This window comes from Dama dama, chromosome 16 (assembly GCF_033118175.1).
Source record: "Dama dama isolate Ldn47 chromosome 16, ASM3311817v1, whole genome shotgun sequence".
Classification (NCBI taxonomy): domain Eukaryota; kingdom Metazoa; phylum Chordata; class Mammalia; order Artiodactyla; family Cervidae; genus Dama; species Dama dama.
Window position 1 is genome coordinate 32,788,789 of NC_083696.1, and position 12,365 is coordinate 32,801,153.

Below are 12,365 nucleotides of genomic sequence, written 5' to 3' on the forward strand. Positions count from 1 at the left end.
TCCAGTTTTTTTAAGGAATCTCCAACTGTTCTCCATAGTGGCTGTACTAGTTTGCATTCCCACCAACAGTGTAAGAGGGTTCCCTTTTCTCCACACCCTCTCCAGCATTTATTGTTTGTAGACTTTGATAGCAGCCATTCTGACTGGTGTGAGATGGTACCTCATCGTGGTTTTGATTTGCATTTTTCTGATAATGAGTGATGCTGAGCATCTTTTCATGTGTTTGTTAGCCATTTGTATGTCTTCTTTGGGGAAATGTATGTTTAGTTCTTTGGCCCATTTTTTGATTAGGTTGCTTATTTTTCTGGAATTGAGCTGCAGGAGTTGCTTGTATACTTTTGAGATTAATTCTTTGTCAATTGCTTCATTCTTTCTTTAAGACTCAAGTCAAATTCTATTTCTCTCCCAGATTTCATCGCACATGCCAATAAAAATCAATTTATCTCTACACTTCACAACATGCCTAGCATTAGAGTGATTCATTATGGTTCTTCTCCCCAAGAGATTCGTGGTCTTCTTTAGGGAACAGAATACATCTCATTCAGAATCTACATTTTGGAGAGATATGACTAAAAATTATATATGCAATACCATATTGGACAAATTCAGTCCTTATCCATCCAAGGTGTTCTGTCCCTGACCACAGGACAAAGACTGTGGGAAAATGTGAAAAGTGTGGAGTGTTATTAATATTCTGTTCACACAGCTTTTTCCAAAGCTTTCTTGAACTAGTTCACATTTTGAGTCTTGGGAATCTCTCAGAGGTAACAAGGAAGTCTAGATAATTTTCTCTTGCTCAACACTCACTGAAGATAGAGAAAATCTACTCTCTTGCGAAAGTAATAATCTTGTGTAGGCAGGAAAACTTTGATTGTAGAAGAAGTATTATGTAAATGTAAGTTACTTAATTAAAAAGAAAAAAATCCTTCACAGGAAGTAGCTGATCTAAAGAGGTGGGAGAACTTGTTTTCTTTCCTGCGGCTTACAAGTAGTTCGCTGATAGATTTTTTAATGACATATTAATCAACATTGAGAGATGGCAACTGTCTTCTACTTTTAGGCAAGGTGGAGTGACGGGGAAAAAATATACTGTCTCATCACAAACAACCAAAAACTGACTTAAATATATACATGAAACAATTATTTTCAAAACACTAGATAACAGGCAATGAGAGATCATGATTCTTGAGAGGCTAGAAACAAACATAGTGAATCGCATGGTTGCCAAAATTAATTCATTCATTGGTGGAGCACAGCACGCTCCTTGAGTTAGGGAGCTGAGAACCCGGAGAGATCAAGGGGACTAGAGTGGATAAGACACAAAACCAGAGAAGAGAGAGCTGCACACAGAAAACTCTGAGGGTCTACAGAAGGTGCCTTTCAAGTACTCAGCTGAGTATTGATCATTGCATGCAAGTGAGGACACCCTCAGTGGCTGGGAAAGAACTACCCAAGAGGATCAGTGCCCACTGCTCACATAGGACCGGGGATACTGCCAGTTCCCATGAGCCAGAGTGAAAAATCTCATGATTCATGGGGAATTAGGTCAAGTGCCCAGTAGATCTTGCCCTAGCAATGGGGAATTATTAGTTCTAAAGTAAGCAGTGGTTTCGAAATGCCTAATAAATCGTACCAGCAACACACAAAGGGATCAAATAGTTTCAAGGCATTATAACCACATTTCAGAACAAAGCTCAAAAATATTTTCAGTAAGGCAAAATATCCAGCATACAGCAACATAAAATTCACAATGTCTGGCATCCAAAATCATAAGGCACACAAAGCTCTTGGAAAATATGATCCATGATAAGGAGAAAAATCAAACAATGAAAATGGATCCAGGACTACACACATGATAGAACTACAGGCAAACATACTGAAACATTTATTACAAACTTATAAAACATAATTATAAGACTATAGTTTTATAATATAAACATTTAAATATAAATTTAATATACAAATATAAATTTAAATATAGAATGTTTATAATAAACATTTATTATAAAAGTTAACTAGAGGAATGGAAGATATAAGAAAACAGTCCAATGAATGAAAATCAGACACTGCAGAAGAAAAAATTATGGAAGTTGAAGACAAAATAATAGAAATTATCCAAAATGAAACACACAAAGGAAAGAGAATCCGAAAATATAAAAAGAGCTCAGTGAACCACGAGGAAGCTTTAAGTAACATAACAAATGTGAAATTGGAGCCCCTGCAAGTAAGTGAGAGCACAGAAGAAATATTTGAACAAATAATGGCCAAAAATATTCAAATTGATGAAAATTATAAGCCCACAAATCCAAGAAACCCAGTGAATCCAAGGGAAAATCTTTAAAGCAGCTTGAGGAAAAAGATGCATTATATACAGAGGAATAAAACTCTCCTATTGAAAAATGCCAGCAATTTTGTTTTTTAGCAGTTAATACGTGGCACTTCAATTTATTGTACTCAGCAAGCTTTAAAGGCAGATGCTCATTGAGAGTAAAGAAACAGAGGCCATGATGGCACCTAAGGTGAGCATGGAATGGTTTCTTTGCTCTTCTCAAAGCCACTCACTTTGGCTTCCTTTTCACCTATAGTACAATCACAGTTTATCTAGATCTTCAGAAAGCCATTGATCTCTGCTAGTAAGTTCAGTCCTTGGTCTTGGCCCACGTGTGGTCAGTGAGGTATAAGAAGGAGTCTTTGCAGAAGAGTTCTGGGAAAGAGTTACTTGCTGATGAAAGAAAGGTGTATAGGTAGAAATTATTTTTTCCCTGCAGCCATCCTGCCTCCTTTCTCCTCCAATTGCAGTTTTGACATGTTTGGAATTGAGGCAACCATCCTTGAGCCATGAATAAAAGACCAAGAAAATGTCATGTGCCAGTAAATTGCTCTGACGCTGGAAAGCTTCTGAACCCATTAGAAAACTGCCCACCTGTAAATTTCTTGTAGGGTGAACAAAAGCAACTCCCTATCTGCTTGGCCTACTACTAGTAGCTAAATGCTAAGTGCATTCCCAACTAACTGATAGAAAAGGGAAATCAGATATTCAAACTTTTGTCTTTAGGATCGCAGTTGGATGCTCTTTTCTCTGTATCGTTGTTAGGTCTTTATTGTCAGTGTCCTTTTTAAGGGGCTCTGGTCTCAGTGATACAAAGATATGGAATGTGACAGATATAAGACAGCTGAAGTCTAACTGCTTCCAGATGGGTAAAAATGGGAGAAAGTATCTACTGAAGATACTTCTCAGTACTTTGAAGAATCAGAACCCTTCTGGCCCATACAAGTCAATGGGTTATTGCCTACCATCCTTTCCAGCACACCTGAAAACACCAATTTCTGTATGTAGTACTTCTGTGTACAAAGAGGAAGGGCTCTTGATTTCAAGAATAAGAGACTCAGAAGACTAAAAAACAAGAGGATTTATCCCATCATCTGTTAACAGACTCCACTAGTTGGTAAATGGATGGAACCAGGGCTCTGGACAAGGCCAGCTCTTTTGCACAGACTTTGGCCACTTCCTATAGCCCTTCTGCAAAAGCCACAAGTCCCAGTAATAGATTAAAGGCTCTAAGGAGTTCTGTAGCAAGGAAATTATTGCTTACCTTAGTGATCATGGATCTCTTTTACTGGTGAAAGAGATGGATCAGCTAATGAATCTAGTTTGAGAAACACTGCACTAGACCAATCAAATACATAGAGCAGTGGAGATCTGGGGATCTGTTGGGCAGGTCTATTTTCATAAGCTGCCAGAATGCAATCTGACATGTCACTTTCTGGCATAAAATCTCTCAGCAACTTCCCACTGACAAAAGGACCAAGTCCAAAGAATTTGGCATAGAAACAGGCAGCTGTGAAGTCTGATAATAATGTGAATAGCCTACTTTTTTAGCCTCAAGGGTATGTAAAGGAGCCTCATTCCCAGGCCATGCATTATGATGTTTTCACACCATCTCTTTTCCTATGCCACCTCCTATGCCAAGAATCCCCCCCTCCCCTCATCGTCCACAGCCTTCTTGCCAATAGAGAAATTTCTGGTTCATATCTTAAATACCAGTTCAAATGTCTTGTCTTTGTGAACTTGGCTCTGATTTCCCAAAGCAGACTGGTAGCTTTCTTTCTAGGGTTCCCTATACATATTTCTATTGATATTTCAGCATCCATCACATTGTGTTCAGGTACTCAGTTGTGTCCAACTCTGTGCGATCCCATGGACTGTAGCCTGTAAGGCTTCTCTGTCCACTGAATTTTCCAGGCAAGAATTCTGAAGTGGGTTGCCACTTCCTACTCCAGGGGATCTTCCCAACCCCGGGATGGAACACATGTCTCTTGTGTCTCCTGCATTGGCAGGTGGATTCTTTATCACTAGCGCCAGCTGGGAAGCCCCTTCCTCACACTGTGCTGTGTGTGCTCATTCACTTCGGTCATGTCTGACTTTTTGTGATCATACGGACTGTAGCCCACCAGGCTCCTCTGTCCATGGGCTTCTCCAGGCAAGAATACTGGAGGGGGTTGCCATGCCCTCCTCCAGGGGGAATCTTCCCAACCCAGAGGTCAAACTCTCATCTCCTACATTGCAGGCAGATTCTTTACTGCCGAGCCACCAGGGAAGCCATTATCACACGTCTAAAGACTGCCTTTATTATGTAGTATAGTATCTAGCACATGGCAGCTGCTTCATTAATGTGTGTTGAATGAATGAATAAATGGACACTCACCCACCCTGTTACAACTCCAAAGCATATGCGAAAGGTTCTTAGGGAGACTTGAATACAAATTGAGTTAATTTAGAATCTTAAAACAATTTATGCAAATTTACTTTAACATAGAATCAGCCCAAACTCAATGTTCTGATTCCTGTCCAACAGGCAGGTTCCTCTGAACTGTGCTTTTTCTATGTCACTCAAGGCATAAAATGAAAGATGATTTCATAGAATAAACAAGCTCTTATGTTTCTGGGGCCACTTTAATCAAAAGAACCTAACCGGAAAGGTCTATAATTGTTTGTGTGAAAGTTAAGAGTCATCGTGTGAGTATCTATTAAGGAGAAAAATAAGGAAATGGTATCTGTAAAAGAGAGTTAATGACATAGAGAACATTCTTTTTTCAGGAAGAAGATGTGTTGCCTTTTTAAATGAATGTTCTGTCTGGTTTTAAGGGTTCTTGGCAAATATATCAGAGGAATTTGTCCACTATAGTGTTAATGTAAATAAGTTTCAGCTCTGGGCTTTCTATTGAAAATAAATTGTCTGAGATAAAGATGTCCCTGTATCTCTAGCTTTACTTCCTGAAGGCAGTGCTCCTAGATCCAGCACCAGGCCTGTCTACAAGTCTGAGTATCTTCAGTTTTCATCAACAGAGCTAAAAAGACACTCATCAAAGCTTTGCCTTATATGTGTCTTGTTCAGCATACCTAGTCTGTGCCATGCACTCTGCCAGTTTGCACAGATACAAAGATAGATAAGATTTGTCCTCTCTCTGCTCTCATATCAACGAGAAGACACGAGCAGATTTCCATGATACAAAATGCTCTGTGATGTAATGCTTATTTCTAAGAAGTACTGAGGGATCACAGATTTGTCAGCCATTATTCTGCTTAGAGGAAGTCAGGGAAGTGGTGGAACTGAACTTATCTCTTAGGAATCAGCAGTTATCACCAGGTAGACACAGTGCTGCTCCTCATAGTGGGGATGACCTGGCATTTTACACAGCACAATAAAAACATCTGTGGCATGAGTTAAGATCTACCTATCTACTCAACAATCTATCTACTCATCTATCTCTCTATTTATCATCTACCTACCTATCTATTTAGAAACAGATTACACATTACAAGCAAATATTCCTTAAAAAATAAACACTTCTTTTTTTAAGACCAAGGTATGAAAATTAACCCTTGATTATTTCTCATGTGCTTGTCCAGTTTTTAAATTACCTAAGCCTTCTCTCCTTTATGGTTCAGGACTTTGTTTTCTAGTTTATCACTGTTTTTCCTCCCGGGTAGGCAGAGTAAGGGACAGAGTACCTAAAGTTCAAAACAGTTCTTTTTGCTACTTGTAATATCAGCTTATTTTAACAAAATTTGTCTTCCTTTCTCTCTGCTATTGATAAACTGTATTAAGCACTTGCAGACGATTTCCAGACTTGTTTATATCATTTTAACAATTTAGGATTCTCACCATGGCCTTTAACCAAGTTAGATTCACTTGCTTCTTTAAATGTCCACTATTAACGAGCTTTCTAATTCTGTTTCCTTGTTTTTTCTTAAGTGAAAGATGAATTAAAGGATAGGATTGCTTACCCCTACCACCATAAAACTAAAATTCAAAGTGTTGTATAGGACTTAAAAGTGAGGATTTCATATCTTTGAGGCTCTGTACTCACCAATGGTCACCATTCATTTTAAAAGCATGTTGAAACCAAATCATGGAAAATACCAAAGCATACATTTTAAAAAATTCAGTGGATCCACTGAGGCATAGTAATGATCAAGTAGACTGAGATCCTAGGTCTCTGACAGGCAGAATGTGACAGAAATCTGGTTCAGATGCTTCCTAAATGCCAGGCTTCGCCAGTGGAGGGAAGGAATAAAAACGAAATGAAAGACTGGTACTGCAGAGCTGCTAATTAAAACAATTCAGAGAACATAAATGCTAGAGTAATTTTGGACCTGCCATATCAGGCTGGTTTCAATGCAAATGTAGTGTTCCGATTTCTTCCTTCTTTAGGAAGATATAATTAGCTCAGCTGCAACAGGGTGGAAGCTTTGAGGCAGCCGTTTCCTGGTGCTGCCAGCTCCCCCATGATGGAGGAACAGCTGCCACCCGCCCCTCCCGCCATGGATCACACGAGCTGGGGCCACCCCACACAGCAGCTCACAAGCCACCATGAGCAGAAGGCTCAGGCTGCCAGCGGGATTGGTTCTTGCTTAAAGATAAAGAACATGTAACTCCTTAATCCAGTTGACTCCATGCCCAAACAGCATCTTTCCATGGAAGATACCCTTGGTGAAGACAAAAGCCCTCCTCCACTACTGTGCAGGAAGGATATTAACAGTGGTGATGATGATAGCCCACATCAGCCACAGCAGTTCCCCACCTTGGAGTGTGAAGGCTTTTGAAGAAATTAAGAACAAAATAACTACAAAAATGTGCCCACAAATGAGCTGTAAGGAGAACAGATTCCCCAGCTTCCATGGCAGAAAAGATGAAGAGAAACCATGATGGGGACAGGCTTAACACTAAGCTTATGGATGATCCAACTGGTGGGTAACTGATGTGAAAGCAAAAATGTCCTGGGAGACAGCCACACAAAGTCATGCTGGACTCACATGCAGAAACAGAGCAACAGCTTCTACTTGTCTATTGGACAAACTCAAGAGAATGAACTCCATGGATAGGCTTTTGGTATTTGAATAAGCAAAGATATTCTACAAATGAGTTCTATGACAGTAAATACTTTAATGGAACCAAAAAGTAGATTACCATTTGAAAATTTTAGAGACAGCAAAATGAACTTCATAATTTCTTATTTTTTCCAAAGTGAAGTCACCCAGTTGTGCCCAACTTGTAGAGCAACCCCATGGACTGCAGCCTACCAGGCTCCTCCATCCATGGGATTTTCCAGGCAAGAGTACTGGAGTGGGTTGCCATTGCCTTCTTCAGGGGATCTTCCCGACCCAGGAATCGAACCTGGATCTCTTGCATTGTAGACAGATGCTTTGCCATCTAAGCCACCAGGGAAGTCAGTTTTTCTAAGCTACTACTAAATCGGCCAGTTCTTAAGCTCATCATCCACTTTGTACCAAATCCCACCCGGCCCACCTGTCACAGAAGTCAAGGTAAGGCTGGTTCTTTCTCCTCATCCTCAATGGGAACAACAAACAACAAAGTGAACATATAAACCTTGCAGCTGCAACTGAGTAGGGACCATGGTGGGATGATTAAATCAATGTGGCACCTGAAGCACATTTCTTAATGACTGGCATAGTTCTGTGAAGAACATTAACAAATAAAGAAACTGGGAATCATTACTTCCTCCAATCTATTCAGAAGGAAATACTTCAAGAAAATGTCACTAAATGGAGGATTTTCTTTTTAACAAAATCAGAATATACAGTAGATGACAAATGACAATGTTTTAAAATGCATAAGTGACCAAGGCTAAATTCGCATGTCTATAATGATGGTCATTGCTTTGCTAGTATTTTTAAAGCTTTTTAAATCAAGATATAATTCTTCTACCATAATATTTACCCTTTTAAAGTACATGTTCAATAATTTTTATTATATTTACACACATACTAAACAGCCATCACACTACACAATTATAGAACATTTTCATCACGCCAAAAAGAAATTCCATATCCAGAACCAGTCACTTCTCATTCTCCATTGTCCCCTAGCTTCTGGCAACAACTAATTCACCTCCTCTTTTGTGGATTTCTCTATTCTGGATATTCCGTATAAATGGAATCATGTAGTATGTGACCTTTAGTGCTTGGTTTCCTTCACTTAACCATAATAATGTTTTCAAGGTTCATATTGTAGCATGAATCAGTACATCATTCCTTTTAATTAATGAATAATAGTCTATCATACGGATGATCACATTTTGTTTATCTGTTTACTATTTGACGGACACTTAAACTGTTTCCACTTTTGAGCTATTATGAATAATGCTGCTATCTCATTTGTGTACTTCTGTGTGTGTGTGTGTGTGTGTGTGCGTGTGTGTGTACATGTGGTTTTAATTCTCTTGGGTATATACCAAGGAGTAGAATTTCTGAGTTATATGATGACTCTCTGTTGTACATTTTGAGGAACTGCCAAACTATTTCTAAAGCAACTACACCATTTTACATTCCCACCAGCAATTTATGAGAGTTCCAATTTCTCCACATCCCTGTTAACACTTCTTATTGTCTGTTTTGCCCAGTGGATGTGAAGGGGTACCTCATTGTGGTTTTGATTTACATTTCCCTAATGACTGATGATGTTGAGCATCATTTTATGTACTTATTGGCCATTTGTATATTTTCTTTGGGGGCACCGAAAGAAACTTAAATCTTTTACCTATTTTATAATTGGGTAATTTATCTTCATGTTGTTAAGTTTTTCAGTCGTTTTCTTCAGAATTATTTTTCTAAAGATTGTAGAAAAGGACACTGAGTCCCACCTCGTTCAGTCACAGCTTTGAGAATGAAGCATTGCTTTATTGATTTGGATAATGATAAAGTTGAAAATATTTACTGAGCACTTATTTTGTGCCAGACCACTCTGAAACCTTTATTAACTTACTGTGAAAGGGAGAGCCATTCCCAGGGCCACATGTTTCTTCCCTGGATGCTCATCAAGATCAGTAAAGATTGTTTTAAAGGAAGAACCCATGTGTTCATTTGTCTCCTGGGACAGGGAAATGCCCCCATCTCTCCACTTCCTGCCAAGGAAGCAGAGCTAACAGAACACACATCCATTGGCATGTAACCTCCTGCCAAGTTTTAGCTTTCTAGACCAAACTAGTCATCACTAGACTTAGAACAGGTGCTTATCAAAATGCTTATCACAATGCTTATCAAAATGACAAAGGAAGAAACCCCACAAAACAATCCACAGAAGAATTTGCAGCTAGGCAATGGGTTCATTGTCTTAGACTAATTGTAGCAAAGTCAGCTCAGCTAAAAGGCAGACAATGAGGTGGGGAGGCTGCAAGGAGGAGTACAGGAGACAAAAGGAGGAGGTTCTTGCTCAAAGATAAGTCATGATGGGAGGAGCAAAGGCAAGGACAGGCATGTTCTTCACCAGGCCCAATCTAGTACAAAAGTTAGTTCAGTTATGGGTTTTATCTTTTTAGGTGATGTATTTCTAGAACACTTATTTCTTTTCTACATCCTTCTGCCCTTAAAAATCAAGCACGACAACAAGAAAAAAAATGGGGGGTTTGAGATGGTAGAACACAGTCCCAAATCTTCACTTTCAATATCAGAACTTACCAGTTTCCAGAAATGACCCTTTTCTTTCATACCCAAGTTCTGAGATCTCAGTTAACAAATCTAATATTCCAAGGGGGCCAACTCCAGGTAATCAGTGGAGTTGCATCATTGAATACAATTCTAGCCATTAGCATGTTAAAGGGTGGAACCTCAGACAGACTGGCTAGGACAGAACCTCTTACCAAGATGGCCACCAACCAAGATGGTTCTCAGCGGGAATTTCCAGCGTCTTAGGGTACCTTCATTTATGTGAACAAGTTCACCTAAAGTCAAACCTCAAACAAAAGGCTCCAGGTATAATTTCACAGGATCAAATCCAAACCTCTAAATCCTTTAACTTTATGGCCTTCTAAAGTCCTCAGGCTTCCCCTGGCACAACTCTCATGTTGAAATCTTCCTCTTGACAATATCTAGAGAACCATGGAAAGGGCAGGATGGTGTTGCGGGCTGAATTATGTCCTCCCCAGATTTATATGTAGAAGCTTTAGCCCTTAGTATCCCAGAATACTGTTGTATTCCGAGATGGGCCTTTAAAGAGGTGATTAAGCTAAAATGAGGCCATTAGGGTGGGCTCTAAACCAGCCTGCCTGGCATTCTTATAAGAAGAAATTTAGACACAGAGAGAGACCCCAAAGATGTACGTGCACAAAGAAAAGACCATGTGAGGATGTACACAGCAAGAAGGCTCAGGCTGCAAGCCAAGGAGAGAAGCCTTAAAAGAAACCAACCCTACAGTCACCTTGACCTTGGACTTCCAGCCTCCAGAGCTGTGTGAAAATCATCTTCTGCTGTGCAAGCCACTGAGCCTGCAGTATTCTGTTGTGGCAGCCCCAGCACATGAATACAAGAGGTCCCCAAGGGAGGAGGGCCCTGGGGTCTCCTCAGGGGTATAGCCACTCACCCTGTAGTAGTCAGTGCTGTACACGTCCCGGGACATGCCGAAGTCCCCGATCTTCACTAGGAGGTTCTCGCCCACCAGGCAGTTCCGGGTGGCCAGGTCCCGGTGCACGAAGTGCTGCGACGCCAGGTAGACCATGCCTGCAGCGATCTGCTGGGCGATGTGCAGCATCTGCGATTGCGTCAGCTCCGTCGGCGGGTTGCCCTCGGCCATCAGCACGGCATCTGGTCCATGAGCCCTGGGGAGGACACGAAAGGCCTCGTGGAACCTTGGCTCTTTGCCTTGAGGGGTCCTGTGCCCCTCATCAGCCTCTGGTGTGGGAGGATATTGCTTGCCTTAGCGAAATAGGAGGCAAGGACAATCCAGCCATAGTTTTACCTCCAAAGCCTCCAGAATATCTAGGCTTCATTTCCCAGAAAGTCTAACATTTCCAGGACCCCGTGGGCCTGAACAGTGCTCCCTCAACATACAGACAGGTTCACCTTTTAGGGCTTTGGAACTACGCTGGGGTCAGGCACTGGCTGGATTCCAAAACCCTAGAAAGCAGTGGGTGGCTGAAGCAAAAAACAAGTGAACAACAGCAACAAAAAAAAAAAGCAAATTAAAATAAAACACTGGAGGAGAGTTTCACTCTCCTGGAGTCAGGGGTCACTGCACCCAGCAGGAGTCCCACCACTTCCCCTCTCAGCCACGTCCTGCAGCAGAGGGCCCTCACCCAGGCTGGTTCCTCCAGAGTGCAGCTCTTATCTCCCCCACTTCACCCGTTCCATGGCCTGACATGGTTTCAAGCTACACTTGTCATCCTCAAGCCCAGCTCAGCAGAATAACTGAGCATCCTCATCCCAGGCATTCATTTCCAGTGAAAACTGCCATCTCCTTCAGCTCATCCCCATCCCTGATCTCCAGCTCCATCTGCACTGGCCGCCACAGAGGGCAGCTTTTTGAATCACAATACATTTATTCTCTCACTGGGGCAACTTTTATTCCCCATACTGTGTGTGGCGAGAGGTGAAGTATGGTGCTGCTGTATATCTTCTTTATCTTCTGTCTTATCCAGTTTTTTCCCAGCTGTGCTGCAGCTTAAGGCATCTGAACAGTGGCTTGTGCTTCAGGCAAGGGAAGGTCTCAGTCTTAGGATGCCACTGTTAACCCCTTACCTCCACCCCACATTCCCCAACTTGGAATCCTGCCTGGTGAGCTAAGACTGGAGTCACTGCCCTGACGGACTGAGGGGGCGCTGCAGGGCCAGGGGGAAAGGCTACTTTTGCTGCTGGACCTGCCAGGACAGTCTAAGGGCTTCTGCCTCCCAAAGGCAAACAACGGAGAAGATCCTTCAGGACAGTTGGAAGCACTTCAAATAAACATGAAGTCGCTCAGTCAAGTCTGACTCTTTGCGACCCCATGGATTGTAGCCTACCATGCTTCTCCATCCATGGGATTTTCCAGGCAAGAGTACTGGAGTGGGTTGCCATTTCCTTCTCCATCAAA

General features: G+C 41.4%; 1 protein-coding gene across 1 annotated transcript in view; it reads right to left on the reverse strand.

The window, feature by feature from the left end:
• Positions 1 to 12,365, reverse strand: part of NTRK2 (neurotrophic receptor tyrosine kinase 2) — a 382,689-nt gene that overhangs the window by 55,839 nt on the left and 314,485 nt on the right. The window contains exon 17 of the mRNA XM_061163735.1: positions 10,881 to 11,115. Coding sequence (XP_061019718.1) covers positions 10,881 to 11,115 — 235 coding nt within the window. The remainder of the gene's footprint in view (positions 1 to 10,880; positions 11,116 to 12,365) is intronic.